At 36.3% G+C, this 18,467-nt stretch overlaps 2 protein-coding genes and 1 pseudogene across 3 annotated transcripts; 2 read left to right on the plus strand and 1 right to left on the minus strand.

The window, feature by feature from the left end:
* Window positions 1-208: 208 nt before the first annotated feature.
* Window positions 209-1,174, minus strand: LOC113075820 (ankyrin repeat and BTB/POZ domain-containing protein BTBD11-B pseudogene; annotated as a pseudogene).
* Window positions 1,175-3,762: 2,588 nt separating this feature from the next.
* LOC113075818 (cryptochrome-1) lies at window positions 3,763-14,032 on the plus strand. 2 transcript variants are annotated; one of them, XM_026248468.1, is made up of 13 exons: window positions 3,763-4,476; window positions 8,389-8,497; window positions 8,612-8,754; window positions 9,093-9,277; window positions 9,352-9,440; window positions 10,039-10,179; window positions 10,309-10,620; window positions 10,712-10,863; window positions 10,978-11,180; window positions 11,255-11,350; window positions 12,257-12,352; window positions 12,458-12,508; window positions 13,097-14,032. In XM_026248468.1, the coding sequence occupies exons 1-13, from the start codon at window positions 4,319-4,321 to the stop codon at window positions 13,183-13,185; spliced, it is 1,824 nt and encodes a 607-aa protein (XP_026104253.1). In that variant the 5' UTR covers window positions 3,763-4,318; the 3' UTR covers window positions 13,186-14,032. The 2 variants fall into 2 exon arrangements, with proteins under 2 accessions (XP_026104253.1, XP_026104254.1); XM_026248469.1 differs by having other exon boundaries at window positions 12,260-12,352.
* A 740-nt stretch (window positions 14,033-14,772) lies between these two features.
* Window positions 14,773-17,739, plus strand: LOC113075821 (dihydrofolate reductase-like). The gene is made up of 6 exons (XM_026248472.1): window positions 14,773-14,911; window positions 15,811-15,860; window positions 15,977-16,082; window positions 16,645-16,771; window positions 16,854-16,969; window positions 17,355-17,739. Exons 1-6 carry the CDS (start codon window positions 14,808-14,810, stop codon window positions 17,431-17,433), a joined length of 582 nt encoding a protein of 193 aa, XP_026104257.1. The 5' UTR covers window positions 14,773-14,807; the 3' UTR covers window positions 17,434-17,739.
* The last annotated feature ends 728 nt before the right edge of the window (window positions 17,740-18,467 follow it).

The raw sequence follows: 18,467 nt of genomic DNA on the forward strand, positions 1-18,467 counted from the left end.
CCGAATTCTGATTAATGTTGTAAACGCAGTCATTGTAATAATATATACAAAGATGGTGTCAGTTTCTGGGCAGTGGGCCTAAAAGTTCATGTCACTGTATAAACAATATCTAGTTGCGTTTTTCCCTTAGTACAAGCACCATATTACCATAATCAAAATCTGACCGGAACAAGGGTCATAAAAACATAACCAAGCTTTAAGTGTTTCCCCTAAAAAAACAATCAATTAATCTGTTTTAAACGACTGTTGAACTGCTTTTCAAGTGCTGAACTTACCATTGGCATTTTTCCCACATGTGAGGTGCTGATAGGGCAATAGGAGGCCGTATAACTCCGAATCATTGCTCAGAGCCTGCTCAAAGGATTCTAGAGTAAATTTGGGGATCCCATTATCCTTCTCCACCACCGAGCTATTCAACACCCGGGTGAAGACCTCTCGGAAGAGGCTCTCCATACAGGCCGTCAGGTATATGGCCGCATGCTCGTGGATGCGCACTGCGAACCTGCTGTCCACCATCCACCTGAAGAACTTCCCCACGGAGAAGACCAAGCCACATCTCTCCGATTTCCCCCGGCTGAATTTATCCTCGGTGCTCATGTTGTACATGGACAGCGCGCTGAGAGCCGCGGCGATGCAGTTGACCGAAATGGTCCACGATAGAATCATCTTGATGGCACTTTGGACTTCGTATTTGGTGCATTTGCCGTAGCGCAAACTCAGTCGTTGCGCTTCCCTTGCGATCCTCACCAGAGCGCGGCTCACGAGCGTGGAGAGGCGCGCCAGGAGATCCGCGGAAACGGTCCCGAACCTCAATTCTTCCTCCTTGTTGAGCGCGTTCTCCACCTCCCCGAGGCTCCAGGGCACATCCTCAAGCTCGGGAAGTTTCGCACAGTGTCCGGAACACTCCAGGGTCTCGCCGTCTTCAGCCAGGACGGTGTTGACGGTGTCTATGCTGTTGTGTCGACTGCGCATGGAGTCGGTCAGATGCAAGCAGTGCCCTCCATGCGCATAGGAGATGTGCGCTTCGGAGCAGCACAGAGACAAGCTGGATGACCTGAAGGAGTCCGCGGCTCCACCGTAACCCGAATCCAGCGTCAAATCCTCCAGGGTCTTCACTACGGATTTACCCCTTTTTGCCATAACTGCACTTCATATTGTCCATAAGGCTGAAAGCAAGGGGAACCTTCCTTTGCAAACAAACGCCACTACTTGGCTGCTTTATTCTGTCCGCAGTAATGTTATTGAAAAGGAACAGGCGAGTTCCCAAATTGTTGCGTTCACTGTTGAAAATGCGCCCCCAACTTTGAAGGAGTAGTGGTGTTGTTATGGCACACACACTAGTGTGTTTGAAGGCTGCGAAGCATCAGTTGGAGGAGGAGCCACATACAGTACTGCATCCAATACGCTGACAGGGTCATTGCTGCGTATTCGGTTGGGTTTGAATTCGCACGGTGCTGCATGATAGATCTGTCTTCTGTGTACTTCTGTTCATTGGGAGATCCCCTCCAAAAAGGTTATGAAGAGATATTAGACCATGCAAAAATTAAACTACCATTATGACACCAAATTAGGCTATATAAATTTAACCAAAATATTTCTTTGTGTTATGACATAAAGGTCATTGAACATTATCTATGTATGTATTTAGATATAGATTTACATACTAGATAAAGAAATTTCGTAGTCTGAAGAATTTATGATAGCTAGCTAGATAGATGATTTTATATTTTTGCTTTTAAAATTAACATTTGCAGTTAAGTAAATTTACTACCGAACTGCTTATTAAACCCACTTTTCCCAGAAATTTTGATTGCACTCCATTTACTAAGACTTCCATCTGTAAATAAAATGTAATTGGTCTCCAGAGTGAAAGCAGAGCTTTAGAGCTAGAGGTCTTAAGTGGCCAAAACAAACTGATAAGACTTTATACAACTAGAAGTCAGCATGCATGAAACTGCTCTGATCCAGTAAACCAAGCAGGGCAGAATGTTTGAGGACAAAAAACAAGGGATCAAATGAACACCTGTCCTCTTCTGTATTCTCCTTTTCATATGGGGCTCAGAGAACAAGATTCCTGTTCATTAATAATGAAGCGTATGCATAATATATCAGTCATCTTGAATGGAGGCTTCTTAACTTCACTCCCAGTCTGAAAAATGTTTTCAATGTAAAACTAAGTATAAAAGTGAGACATCAATCACTTGTTTTACTAGTAGCTTTGACCAATGCAGTAAGTATACAGAAGAATAAAAACACTAAAGAAATAGACATAACTCAAAATGGCATTAAGACATTTATTTTTAAAGACTTAAAGATATTGCAATAGCATCAGTGACTAACATAAAAAAGCAAACAAGATGCTTTTAGAGCTGTACTACACTTGAGCATTTAAATGTTTTCAGACCTGCTTTAATAAAGAGGGGGCCATATTTTACTCAACACTGACCTCTTTGGATAACAAAAAATTAAGACTATAAGGAACTTTACATTTTTGAAAGCATAACTCGTTTTTACTAATTAAACGCACTGAACCAATAATTAATAATATTTGAATACAAATAATAAATTTGTATCTCATATTTATTCTATTAAGAAGTATCAGATCAAAAACTATTTGAGAAACGCGCTTGAATTTAGCATTGTGTCGGGGTAGACTGCCATCTAGCGTTCAACTAAAGCAATCATCATGTCTTATTCACTCAAACGACAATAATAGTCCGAACTCAGTTAGTGACGTTACAAATTATCCTCATTCAAATCAATGATTGGGGATGAAAGATATAGGTTATATTAAGTTAACTGACATTTAGGTCTGTCCAGAGTGGTTTCCATGATTAATAAAATGACCAACTCTGATCTCAAATTAGCAGTATAAGAGAGGCTTGATCTTTAAATGATAAATTGCTTCAGTTACTTAATTTTATGTTAATGTTCTCTATATCTATCGAAGTGAAGACCTAGTCAATAAACTAATTATGTATTGGATCAGTGTAGTAGTTCCCTTTGTGAAATGCTGTATTTCTCAACATATTGATCTTTCATCATAGACCATTTTACTGCTTAATTCTATGGGATAAGTTGGCACAATAGAACCTGCCATTATTATCTATTACATACTTTGCAGCAAATTTTCAACAGTAAATAAATAAATAATCAAATGAATACCTTAAATGAGGGTGTTGCACTAGGTGTTTGAAGCCAAAAACAAAAACGAAGTTATTGAAACAGATACAGGTATGTTACTGGACTTTTGACTCAGAATTTTATTAGTAAGCCATTATGACAACTATCCCCCAGTCATCAATATGAGCTAATTATGTATTATATAACAATTACATAATTTATTATTTAGATTGCTACTAGTTTACCTTAAATTCGAAGTGATGTTATGACCATAATAATTGATATACTTAAAGTTACGTCCTACCGCTACTGCACAAATATTTACCCTCATCTGTTGTGCCTTTGTTCATGTGCCTATCCGGGTACTCACGCCCTGTCCAATCAGAGTCGAGCAGTAACATCGGCACAAAAAAACTTTTTCTTTGCATTTATCTAAATGCATTATTATCTTAAGCGACCTTTACACGTCATGGTCCAAGATAATCGAGAACATTCAATTAACTTGAAAAAATCTGCCTCATCTGTGATGTTACAAGCGCGAGTCTGCGCGAGCACGCCGCAGAAACGTGATGGACTATTACGTGTGCTGCATGGATCTGACCAATCAGCTACATTGGTGCCAGTTTGCGTCAGTGGGTAGGCGGAGTCAACTAATGGCTGAGGGTGCGCGGGGTGAGTTGACATTCAACTAAAGGACAACAATCGTGTGGCTATTCATCGCCAATGACGCTTGTAACGATATATGAATAGAAAGCGTGTATTTAAATATGTATATAATCTGAGAACGCATATATTTAACGTTTTAGGAAGGAGTAAGACGGCTGTTGTTTTTTTCTGCCTGTCTTCGCGAGTTCGTGTTGACGCTCGCGTGCTTTCTTTGTTGAGGTTTTCCTGTACGTGTTTTTGTTTGAAATATCAATCCGTCAGTTTTACACTTAGGGGCGCGTTTCTGTCTAGACGTACAGTCTAAACACACTGCGTTCTCTGATGCACGCGCACCGTGTTCAGTCACAGGGTGTGTAAAGCAACCATAGGAATTTTCGCTCAGTATTTCAGCCAACATGGGAAAAGTTTTTCTTGAGCAAGGCTGAAAAAGACGCAATCAGATCAGACTTTACACCTGAATTGAGAAGGCAAATTTGGGAGTTGCTGGAGCAGACGTGATTTCAGAAGGGGCTGCGGAATATAAGGAGTAATGGTGGTCAACACGATCCACTGGTTCAGGAAGGGCTTAAGGCTCCATGATAACCCATCTCTGCGGGACTCTATAATAGGAGCCGATACTCTGAGATGCGTTTACATACTGGACCCCTGGTTTGCAGGATCGTCCAACGTGGGAATCAACAGATGGAGGTGAGTTTCCTTTGTGTGCAGAGAACTGAGAAAATCAGATCCTGTGACAAGCCAAGCTGTCTTTAAGTTACACTGCTGTTCAAAAGTTTGATTGTGTTTTAAAGAAGTATTTTCTGTTAATCGAGGGTGTATTTATTTGAATAAAAATGCAGGAAAAAAAACAGTCATATTGTAAAATAGTATTGCCATTTAAAATTATGAATTTAATGTACTTCAAAATATAATTTATTTCTGTGATGAAAAGCTGATTTTGCTTCATAATTACTCTATAGTCTTCAGTGTCACATGGTCCTTCAGAAATCTTTCTAATATGCTGATTTATTATCATTGTTAGAAACATGATGAATAAAGTTTAAAAGAACAGCATTTATGTAAAATAGAAATCTTTTCTAACAATATAAGTCTTTATTATAATTTTTTTATTAAATTCAACACATCCTTGCTGAATAAAAGCATTCATTAAAAAAGTAAATAAATAAATAATAATAATTACTGACCCCAAACATTTGAACAGTAGTTTATATTGTTACTATATATATATATATATATATATATATATATATATATATATATATATATATATATACATATATATATATATATATATATATATATATATATATATATATATATATAAAAATCTATTAGATTAGACACTAGTCATTTGCTACTAGTCCAGGACTTGAATTTTTTTGTAAATGGGGGGAATTCCCTCTTTTGGTGGCTCTTCGGGGGTATTTTTTTAGTTGGAGGGGGGAGTTAGGGTATTTTTTTAGACACATTTTTAAACTACAATTATCCAACCTAAATGTTTCGTCATATTGTATTTGTATTTTACAAATTATATTGTTGTTGATTCATATTTGTATTGTGAGGAAGATTCTTAAAAAGAACTTTGATTTCAAACTCTTAATTAAATTTATTTTAACTAAGAACGACAAGTAAACCATCAGTAATAACATAATAATATATAAATGTCAAGCAGTGGCACAAACAAATACAATACCAAGATACTACTAAAACGAACTGTGCTTTAAGTTTTTCAGGTATGTATAACAGTAATATTCAGTTACAGAAATACCACAGAATTGGAATAATGACTGACAATGTTTAGTATAAATCGAATGTTTGCGTGAATACTCATCAAGATGGGCATTTTAACTATAGTCTAATTTAACACTGTTTAAATTAGTAGTATTTTAGCAATTAAATTCTATGTCAATATGTACTTTAGATGATAACTGTTCACTTCAGACTAGTATGTAGTTGTTTTTGGTACCTTTTCCAGTATTACTAGTAATTACTCATTAGGTACTATTATTTATTCTCATGTACTGTAAACTGGTACCCATGTCTTGTACAAAAGTTGTTAGAATAAGCACTAGCAAAACTGAAATAGTTACTAGTAGTGAGTGACTAAGAATAAGTACTAGTACATTTTCTAGTGAAATCTGAATATGTACCATCAAAAACTGGAATGCATACTAGTGAAGTGAATAACTTTAGACAGTTTGTTACCAGCAGTCATAGTGGAAATAGTCACCTGCTGCCAAATATTTATATCATCTATTTAATTAGCACTAGCAATTTCACTCATAACTATTGTATGAATACTACTAGCTCAGTATGAAGCGGAGTTTCTGTAAGCTGTACCATGCTTTGTAAAATATATAGCTTAAGAAGCTTTACATTTCCAGTTTGTTTGTTTATTTAATTGATGTTAGCTTATTTATCAATTAAAATTTTGACTTGGTGGCCACAAGTAGCCCTTACTTTAGTATCTATTATAAAGACCATTTAATTAAGTTTAATTTGGGATTGTTTTACCATTAAGGACTTGTACAATACCAAAAGAGTAAATACAACTGCCATTCTCTTGGTTTACTGTTAGTGCTGGGTGGTTATATCTTTATAATAGGGCATTTTGTGGTGCGATATTCTTGTGAGATGCTTGAGCGGTCACTCTCATAGCAGAGTTATGATATAACGTACAGCTCAGCCACCTCTCCTCTCCCTGCGGTGCGGGACATGAGGAAGTAGGTCAGTGTGTCAGATGCGATTACCTCATTCCCCTTTCAGCACTGACTTACAGTTCTTTTCCACCTCCTTCAAACAGACTCTCGCCTATGGTATGTCACCACTCCTTTTCATGGTTGTTAAAAGGCTTCTTTTGAGAGGTCACGTGTATAATTTGTCCCCTGAATTGCCCTGCAATACTTTTGTTTATTTGTAATCGGTCTATGTGTCAAAGACACCCCGGCTGTTGTCCTAGTAATGTGTTTGATTTTACATACACATGCACAGCCTGTTTGTACAGTCCAGCTTGATAGGCAGCTATTTATTGTTTTTATATATATATATAGCTAATGGAATTTATTCCAGGATAGCAAGACTTAATATTCAACAGCTATTACTCCAGTTTTCAGTGTCACATGATACTTCAGAAATCGTTCTAATATGCTGATTTTCTGTTCATTAAATATTTCTTATGTTTCTCAATGTTGAAAATGATTTGGCTTCTCAATGTTTTTCTAACAAACTAAAGTTTGTACTGGAAGACAAAACATGTCATTCAGACTTGTAGAACAAGCTGCAGGTGTGCTTTCATATGCAGATCCATTATATGGCAGTGACTTTAAGAATGTGTGAGCTGATTCATTTTCATCTTGATCTGGGATGTGCTGTAGCGGATCAGACGTCTTTAGGAAGGGTCGCAGACAAGCTCAACTAGATGCTGCTGATACACCGTCCTACAAGAGGGAACTCTTAACTCTCACTCAGACAGGATTAGATTCTTCTATTATATGCTTATTATGTTATATATTCAGTGCAGCTAAAAATAAAATCATGCATGCTATTTTACACTGTGAGGATCTAGCTGGCTTGTTTAACCAAACAGTGACCATGAAGTTTGATAAGGTCTATAATAATCTAATAAATAACCTAAATGACTAAACTGATTACCACATTTAGCCCCATGCAACCTAATAAAATCACAAGGTCATTGCCAAATCAGTGGGCATTTTTTTTTAAAAAGAATTAACATTTTTCCAGACAGTTATGCCAAGCTCTAAAATTATTTATTGGATAGAAATTGTGAGTGAAAATATTTATAAAACTCTTATTCTTAATCCTTATTCAATATATCATGAACGACTGTAAGGGGTCATGCAAATTCTTTAGTTAAAAAGCACAGGAACCTTAACAACATTCAGTTCTTAAAAGTCCTGAAGTGTATTTATTTAAGTTTTTAAGTAAAAAATATTATATATAATTTTCTTCAGTGTACGGAATCTAGGTGTTATCATAGATTTAATAAAGTTTTGAAAGCAAAATTTGGGCAAGGGGCTTTTGAATGTTGCTGTGGACCAATGAGTTTCATTCTTCACAAAATGAATGTATTATGAAGAATGCTGGAGACCTAACTGTTGCCGTTAGACATTGAATTCTACAGTATATTTTATTTATTTCTTAGTTTTTTTCAGTACTACGAAAATCTATTGCTGCCATAAACATTCTTCAGAATATCATCTTTTGTGCTCAACAGAAGAAAGAATCTAAATTATGACATTTTTGGAAGGACTATCCTTTTAAGAAACTATGTGTAGCATACTGTTAAGCAACTTTAACTGCTTTTAAACACAACTGTGTTTTAACTTACTTTCAAAGGAATATTAGGCAGTACACTGTCAGTAAACTAGTATTCAATTCCATTCTGAACACTGCACATGAAATACAGAATATAACCGATATGTTTTTCGACCCCATTAGTCTGTTAGTGCCCTCTGCTGGACTATTCAGAAAAACCTCACTCTTGTTCCCTCAAGAATTAAAATAAACAACCATGTCTATTTAAACTACTGTTTCATTTACTAGTCATTTATTCAAATTAGATTTCTCTTTGTATTACAGGTTTTTGCTGCAATGTCTTGAGGACTTGGACGCCAGCCTTCGCAAACTTAACTTTCGCCTCTTTGTCATCAGGGGACAGCCCACGGATGTCTTTCCAAGACTTTTCAAGGTCAGCCGCCTAAGCCTATTCAACAGTTTTGTGTAAACGCTCTGTCGGTACATGCTGTTCTGTGTCTGCCTCTTATTTGACACTGCATCTCTTTATTTCATTTTTTCTCCCTAGGAGTGGAATATCACCCGGCTGTCATATGAGTACGACTCTGAGCCCTTCGGGAAGGATCGTGATGCAGCCATTAAGAAGCTGGCCACTGAAGCCGGGGTGGAAGCCTTCGTCAGGATCTCCCACACACTCTATGATCTGGACAAGTGAGTGTATCTGTAATCATTGCCATATGCCCATATGACTTCCAACGTGGCTGCCAACAGTCCTGTGGGAAGCTGTTGCCCACCATGCCTGATAGTTAACTCTTTATTGAGAATGTTATGCAGAAAGATACAGAGATTTTTAATCTGTCATATGAATACCATAAAGAAATCACATTTCAAATATGAAATATTGTGTTAAACAGTTGCATATTACATATTAGCATTTGCTGTGGGAATCATGTTAGTTCTTGTTATTGGCTTTGAATTTTAGTATCTTGACAACTCTGAAATGCCATTATATTGTGTACATATTCTAATTATCCCATCTGTTGCTCTAGGATCATAGAGTTAAACGGAGGACAGTCTCCTCTCACCTATAAACGATTTCAGACGCTCATCAGCAGAATGGATCCTGTGGAAACACCAGCAGAGACGATCACGGCTGAAGTCATGGGCAAATGCGCCACACCAGTCAACGATGACCATGATGACAAGTTTGGCGTTCCCTCGCTGGAGGAGCTCGGTGAGATGCCGTGCTCCCTCCCTTTGCATGTGTCTGTTGGAAATGAGATTTTGAACAAGTGTTCGTGTCTTCAGGTTTTGAAACGGATGGACTGTCCTCAGCTGTGTGGCCTGGTGGAGAAACTGAAGCTCTGACTCGACTAGAGAGACACCTGGAGAGGAAGGTAGACTTGTCCTCTAATACACAGTTTTGCAGTTATGCTGTTATTGTATTACGCCATATACCGTATTTTCCGTACTATAAGTATGAATGAAAACTATGCATTAAATATAATTTATTGATTAAACTGATTGAAAGTGACAAAGATGTTTATAATGTTATAAATGCATTTCAAATAAATGCTGTTCTTTTGAACTTTATGTTAATCAAAGAATCCTGAAAATAAAATATCATGGTTTCCACGAAAATATTCAGCAGCACAAATGTTTTTTATATTGATAATAAAAGGAAATGTTTCATGAGCATCAAATCAGCATATTAGAATGATTTCTAGAGGATCACGTGACACTGAAGACTGGAGTAATGATGCTGAAAATTCGTCTTTGCCATCACAGGATTAAATTACATTTTAAAGTATATGATCAAATATAAAACCGTTCGTTTAAATTGAAATAATATTTCACAATAGTACTGTATTTTTCATAAAATAAATCAGCCTTGGTGAGCATATAAGACTTCTTTTAAACAACAAACAAATATGGGTCACTCCAAACTTTTGACCATTAATATAATTTGTATATATTATCTTTTTCCATTTTCAGGCTTGGGTGGCTAACTTTGAGCGTCCCAGAATGAATGCTAATTCCTTGCTGGCCAGCCCCACAGGCCTGAGCCCTTACCTCCGGTTTGGCTGCCTCTCCTGCAGACTTTTCTATTTCAAACTCACAGACCTCTACAGAAAGGTAAAGAGAACAGCACTGTCTCACTCTGACTTTCAAGGTACTTTTCATCACTGATAATCGTTCGTAAGATCCTCTTAAGTGGCTGACAAGTTATTCTCATCCTTTTTTTTTCTGGCTTTTCAAATGCAGGTCAAGAAAAATAGTGTCCCACCTCTGTCCCTTTACGGTCAGCTGCTCTGGCGTGAGTTCTTCTACACGGCTGCCACTAACAACCCACACTTTGACAAAATGGAGTTCAACCCCATCTGCGTAAAGATCCCGTGGGACAGGAACCCCGAAGCTCTGGCGAAGTGGGCAGAGGGCCGGACTGGTTTCCCGTGGATTGATGCCATAATGACCCAGTTGAGGCAGGAGGGCTGGATCCACCACCTGGCCAGGCACGCTGTTGCTTGCTTCCTTACACGTGGAGACCTGTGGATCAGCTGGGAAGAGGGCATGAAGGTACTGCAATCATTGTTCTGGATCTCAATAAAAAAAACTGTTGCTTTATGTGCTAAAATCTATATTGATATTGTTTGATTTGTTTTTAAAGGTGTTTGAGGAGCTGTTGCTGGATGCAGACTGGAGCGTCAATGCTGGAAGCTGGATGTGGCTTTCGTGCAGCTCATTCTTCCAGCAGTTCTTTCACTGTTACTGTCCGGTGGGCTTTGGTCGACGTACCGACCCAAATGGAGACTATATAAGGTGCTACTCTTGACCCTTGCTTATATCCACAAACATTCAGTTGAATAAAAATGAATAAAAAATTTGGTTCAATATTGAGACCATTCTCTTTGAATGCTGATTTTATTATTACAGACGCTATTTGCCCATATTGAGGGGCTTCCCTGCCAAATTTATCTATGACCCTTGGAATGCCCCAGAAAGTGTCCAGAAAATTGCAAAGTGCATAATTGGAGTGCACTACCCTAAACCCATGGTTAATCATGCTGAGGCCAGCAGGATAAACATCGAGCGAATGAAGCAGATTTACCAGCAGCTGTCCTGCTACCGGGGCCTTGGTAAGAAAATGAAGAGCTATTTCAAAACCCCAACTCTTAAAAATCTTGTTTAACTTTCCTGTTATGCTTTTCAGGGCTCCTTGAAACTGTTCCATCCAACGCACCCAACAATGGAGATGGAGCAGGTCCTTCTTCAGGAGACAACACACAGGAGAGCACTCACATTACCGGTATACCAACAAGCACAATTTCATACATCTTAAATTTCATCTCTGGAAATGTCTGATAATGGGGGTTTTGCAGTAATCTTGGGGTTCCCAAATTTGTTCATTAACCGGTCCCCTTACATGTAAAATATATGCCGTATTTTTTGGACTATAAGTCGCACCTGAGTATAAGTCGCATCAGTCCAAAATCTGTCATGATGAGAAAAAAAAACATATATAAGTCGCACCGGACTATAAGTCGCATTTATTTAGAACCAAGAACCAAGAGAAAACATTACCGTCTACAGCTGCGAGAGGGCGCTCTTTGTCTTCAGTGTAGACTACAGGAACACTGAGCAGCATAGAGCGCCCTCTCGTGGCTAGAGACGGTAATGTTTTCTATTGGTTCATTTCTCTCGGTTCATTTCTCTGGTTCATGTCAAATTAATTTTTATAAATAAGTCGCAGCTGACTATAAGTCGCAGGAACAGCCAAACTATGAAAAAACGTGTGACTTATTGTCCGGAAAATACGGTACTTGAAGTAAATCATTTAATGACACATTGACACAAGGTTCTCTGGTTATTGTTCACATAACCAGTAAGAAAATGGGAAAAAAAATGCACTTGATTTATAAAGATTTAAATACAAGTTACAATACTAAATTTTTTTGACATAAATATTTGATATTCCGTTAAACCTAAGTTGAGCTTTAAACATTTAATATGCTCCGTTTTATTTTGGCTGAAATGCTGTTAACTTCTGTACAAAGTCCAAATAACCTATGTGTAAAGAACCCACGTTTTTGTGAAACCCTGGTCTAATTGATCCAATTTTAGTTATATTGTGGTCTTCAATTCATGATGTGTATAAGAAGTTGGGATCATTTGAGTTATATTTGTGTTGGAATATTTACCCTTTCTTTACCAGCAGTGCAGACATCACCAGCAAGTTCTCAACCAAAGTTCTCACCATTTACAGTGTCATGTGGTCAACTGTCTGTCAACAGTGTACAGCCACAGCCAGGTGTGTACTGGCTCTGATGCATGGGTTTTGAGATATAATAAATGTTGCTTGCATGTGAAACAGACCTTAGGCTGCTTTATTAAGATGTCTGTCTTTCCGATCTAGGTTACTCAAGTGTTGGTTTGGTTGGACAAGCTCACACACAGTCACAGAGAGGTGAGTTCTGTTATCCATGTTCTGTAGCACATTCTGAACTAAAGCGGTCTCACTGTGGCCTAACGTTTTAATTTAATTTTAGTTTGTTCTATGTTGAGATTTGCTTATAACAAGTCAATGTCAGACTAGTTTAAACACACCCAATCTTGCAATGAAAAGAAGGGTTTACCTCATGTTTGTGGAGGATTATATTTTGCTGAAAGCATAGACTTTTTAAAGCCAGGGCTATTCATCTGTGGAGTTATACTACCAGTCAAACGTTTGGGGTGGTAAGATTTGTTTGAAATGTTTTTGAAAGATAATACTATGAAATATAATTACAATTTAAAATCACTGTTTTCTGTTGTGATATGTTGTAAAATGTAGTTTATTCCTATAATAGAAAAATAAATCTTTTGGAACATTATGAAATGTCTTTTATCACTTTTGATCAAATTAATGTGTCCTTTCTGAAGAAATTTATTAATTTCTTTAATAATTTAAACATTATACTAACTTTAAACTTTTGAATGGTACTGTGGAATTTTCATGCCACTTAAACAATAATTTTGTACAAATTACAACCTCACAGGCTGTTTTTGTGTTTAGGGAGAGGGACGAGTGCTTTTTTGAAGCGGCATAGTGAAGAACAAGCTTCAGATGGTTTGTCGAAGATTCAGAGGCATGACAGTAACTAGCTGCTTCAGAAGCAAGGATATACACACACCCTTCTTGAGACTGGTGTTTGGCCCTGTCCTGAACCATGGCTCAAAGGACAATGTCTCCACATGACATATCAACTCCATGCTTTGCTTTGCTTTGGCCTTTATGCTTTACCATGGTCTCATTCTGCTTGTAGAGCTTCAGTTAACATTGAGGTCAAATGTGGTGGCCCAGGGTCAGGGGACTGTCAACTAAGCTGTTTGACATTGTATAATGTATGCAGTTACCGAATTTAAGATGTCTCAATTTTTGCAAGCTGTATGTTGATTAGTTGTGGAGGAAAAGGTTTTGTAGTATTCACACAATCCAAATGTCAAAATTGTTTTCTCTATGAATGTGTGTGTATCTATCATACCATTTGATGTTCATGTGTGCAATGTTGTTGCAATAACTGTGATTTACACAATCCTGTGTAATATTAAGAGGAATGTATTTGGAAATTCATATCTTGATAGCGATCATCAGGAGCATAGCGGCCACTATTTGAGAATCTTTAAACTAGTCGCTCTTTGATAAGTCAAAGGATTTGGTTGATCTAAATGTTCAATTCTAATTTATAAATAGACACGTTAAAATGTATTTGAAGTCCACAGTGAAAATCTGTATATTTAGTCAGATTTTTTGCTTTATATAAAGGAGTAACTATCATTGAGGTTTGTGGCTCTTCAGCACAAATTGATTTGTTTCAAGACAATTACTGGGAAGCAAACCAACTGTATATAAGCGTATACTGGAAGTAATTCAGTCTGCAAAACAATGTACATAACTTTTTCTCTTGCTTATTTACAGACTTGCTGTTATATTTTTTTATATGATACAATACTTTTTTTATTGTTGTAATGTCTTTATAAATCACCATTAAAACATGATAGATCTGTTACAATGCTACAGTGATTATGAGATAATTTGAACCATGTTCATCAGTATTATTGAAATTGATTTTCTTAACATTTATTATCAGTGTTGGCTATTAACAGACCATGTGTAATCTATTTTACACCATCAGATTACTATTATGTTTGTATGAATTACATATCGTACGCATGACCTGTCTGACAACATCAATAAATTACTTGTTAATCTGTTTGGAATTTTTTTATTGTGACCCTAAATTGTAAAAGGTGCATATGCAGTAAAGACACAAGGGAAATATCTGAGTAATACAGTTCTTGCCTTCCAAACGTTAATATGACAAATTGCAAAGTTTGGGGTTGGTAAGATTTTAGAACATCTCACCAAGGCATTTCATTTGATCAAAAACTAAAAAAAATTTTTTAAATATTGCTATAATTTAAAATAATTATCTATTATAAATATACATTTTCAACAGGCATTACTTCAGACTCGCCACTGAAGACTAGTTTAATAGCCTGACTAGTTTACTTCTGTTTAAGGAAAGGTATAATAAAAAAAGGTGTAGTTCGACTAATGATAACTGATTCTTTACCATGTAAACAATATTAATTACAGACAGCCACTCCCATTTGACGTCACACGGTGACTCAAGCAGATGTTTAAAAGCTCCATTATAAAGCTGGGGTTGCGAACACCTCTTCCAAACGTCCAAAGCCCGACGGACGATAAGCTGGTCGTAAAGATGAACATCGAGGGGGAGGAGATGCGCAAACCAATCCGGCTCATCGCGGCTGCCTGCCGTGACATGGGCATAGGAAAGAACGGACAGCTTCCCTGGAGCCTTCCGTAAGACATAGTACAGTTTCTATCATCATTCGATTCAGCTGGAATCGCTGTATTTTATAAGTTATGTTAGATACGAATAAATAATTTGAATCAGTAATCAGATGAATTCATGAACGACGTGACGTGATACAATTCCTTTATTAGCATTCGAGGCATAAAGTTAGGCTATATAGCAATTACTAGTTAAAAAAACATCAAATCGGTGTTTGTCTGATTACAAAGGTGTTGACCTTCTGGACGGTGTGCAACAATTTCTACATGGTATAAATAAGAAGTTATTGTAAGATTGTTTCTCACAAAGTTCTTTGTGTGTGAGTGTATGTGTGTTTGTTATACACATACACATACACAGCTCACATAAAATTATTTTGAACTTTTAATTTTGAGATTTCAATTTGAAATGTTTATTTTTACTACTTGTCATTTATTTTAAATATTTTCTGGATAGCTCTGATAGCTCTCTCTCTCTCTCTCTCCCTCTCTCTTTGAATGTCACTGACCTTTAGAACTCCAACTGAATGTCAGCAGTTTTTTTTAATTATATTGAAACTTCGAGCCCCCCAGTGCCCGTCCCATTTGAGATAAGAGATAACAGCATGTGCAAACCGGGGCTATAGACTACTGGGAATTGTCTTTATTTTTCTGGTATATAATATTATGTTGGTATGAGCCTTAGCCATGCTTATTAAATTGGATCAATGCATGCAGTGTGATGCAGGATAATCTTGGTTCAATTCTGATTTGTGCACACAGCCCTGCTTTTTTTGAAAGCTAGGAGCACATCAAAGATATTTGTCATGCAGCTCAAATTGCATTTTGCACACTATGCAGTTATCAAAGTTGAATTTATGTATATCGAATTGCACACAAAATATCTAATGTGCTCATGTTGTTTACAGAAAAGAATTTCTGTTCTTTATGGATACAATTACAGCTGTGTCAGCACCTGGTAAGTGGCTTTAAATTCTATGTATGGTTTGATTTATATTTTAGTTAATGTAATTTTAACAGTATAATGAAAAATCATAACTGTTTTTTTTTCCCTCTCTCTCTGGTGCACATCAGGGAAGAAGAATCTGGTTGTCTGGGGGCGAATCTCCTTGTCCTCCTGTCCTGAGACGGTCTTCCCTTTGGCCAACTGCATCAATTTGGTATTGAGCAGGAAGCTGACGTAAGTATGTTCATTTATAAACACTTTTATGCAACTGTACTTCCATTCAAAAGTTTGGGGTCAGTAAGTTTTTTTTTTTTTTTTTTTTAAGAAATCAATGCTTTTATTCAGCAAAGATGCATGAAATTGATCAAAAGTAAAGACATTTATATGTTACACAATATTTATATTTAATATAAATGTCGTAATGTTGTATGCTTTGGAACTTTATATTCATCAAAGAATCTTTAAACATTGTATCACAGTTTCCACAAAGATATTAAGCTGCATAACTGTTTTTTTTTTATAATAATAATAATAATAATAAATCAGCATATTTAAAAGATTTCTAAAGGCTGCTGAAATTTCAACTTTGCATCACAGGAAGATATATATTTTTTATTATAATAATATTTCATAATATTATAGTTTTATTATTTGATCAAATAAATGCAGGCTTGGTGAACATAAGAGACTTCTTTCAACAGCAACAAATATATATTTATATACTGACCCCAAACTTTTGAAAAATAACTTATATTACAATTTCTGTATTAATTTACTATATTCTGCATCACTGCAGTGCAGTGCCTCCACGTGCCCACTATCTGTGTAAGGATTTCGGATCAGTAATTCGTCTGGCTTCTGAGCCCCCCTTATGTCACACTGTGGAGACCATCTGGGTTTTAGGAGGCACAGAGGTGTATAAGGTGAGAAACCTGATCTGTGCAACATGTCTATAAGTGTAAATATATACAGTAATTCAGTTAATATTGTAACTGTGCTATTTAGGAAAGTCTTGCGCATCCATGGTGTGATCTCATCTATCTCACTGACATCATGGCCGAATTTGACTGCGATGTCTTTTTCCCCAAATTTGACCGCAATGTTTTCAGAAAACAAAAGGGGTAGGATTATCCCCTCATTTATTAGAGTTACAAATATAATATGGCATAATTTTACAATTAGGTCCAATTTGTTAACATAAGTTTGTGCATTGTATAACATTAACAATGAGCAATACAGTAGTTACAGTATTTGTTAATCTTTGATCATGTTTGTTCATTGTTAGTTCATGCAAACTCAGGTCCATTATATTAAATGAACATACACTTTTGATTTCAATAATGTAGTAAATGCTGAAATAAATATTAAATAAGATAAAAAAAAATGCTTTAGATAGATGATTAATTGTGAGTTCATGTTAACAAATGGAACCTTATTGTAAAGTGTTGTTGATCATACTTATGCATTGTAATTTGTCTGATTAATTGTTGATTTTCTTTAAACAAGCTTTCCAGGAGTACCAGATGAAATTCAGGAAGAAAATGGTATTAAATTTCAATTTCAAGTCTTCAAGAAAGAAGCTTGAAACTGAAGCTGGGAAGAGACCAGACTGAAAAACTACGGAGCCCCAAAAGGGACAAGGTACTACTAATGGAGGAAAAATGCGCTTGCATTGTCTCGCAGAATTATTGCTTTCTCCCGAGAACCTTTACGTTCTTACGCAGAACAGTTGCATTCCCTCGCAATAGTATTAAGAGACATTTTGCATTTTCTTGCAAAAAGTATAGCATTCTCTCCCCAAAGTGTTGCATTCCTTTTTGTGCTCTTTGCATTCCCCTGAGAAACTTTGTGTATTCTCGCAAGTGTTAGATTCTACCAAAAAAAAAAAAAACTTATAAAACATTTACATTCTCTCACTAATATATTGTTTTTGTATTGAAAAACTATAGTTATTGTAAAACTGTACTTGTTGTATTGGTTTTAACAATAATGTCAGCTTTGTAGACTTTAAGAATATTGCACAGAAGAACACTTTATATCAAAGGCTCTGTTGAGAGCTACAGTATGTCACTGGTGGACTTCATAACCATCAAATCATAAGCATTTCAAAGCAGCAAGTTCTTCATTTAAACCATATGAAGATAATTTACATAATATCAACTTTTTTTATTACATAAGAAATCACACCACACATGATCTGAAACAGCAGATGCACTTAGTGCTGCCAGTGATGAGCACCACTTCTCTCACGGTTACACATGAAACAGTTTGTGACCACTCACCAGATCCACTGTTACTCATCTCACGGTCACCATAGTGACACGAGAGTGATGAGTCAAAGCAGATCAGGGAGATGGGACACAGTAGGAGTTATATATATGGTTTGTGTATACATACCATCTGCTGTGTGAACCTTACTCAAGTTAGTAGGTTATTAGTTTTTCTGTCATGTAAGTTTTGTAGGCAGTGTATTTAACTTCTTATAATTGTGATATTCTATAAACTTGTTTTTTTTTTTTGTGTGAAATTAAATATTTTGTGCTATAATAAAGTTTGTTTCTAATCCAAATTAAAAGTGTGCAGCATTTAATGGCATGTTACTATACAATTAAACATATA

The sequence above is a fragment of the Carassius auratus genome, unplaced genomic scaffold (assembly GCF_003368295.1).
Source record: "Carassius auratus strain Wakin unplaced genomic scaffold, ASM336829v1 scaf_tig00017706, whole genome shotgun sequence".
Classification (NCBI taxonomy): domain Eukaryota; kingdom Metazoa; phylum Chordata; class Actinopteri; order Cypriniformes; family Cyprinidae; genus Carassius; species Carassius auratus.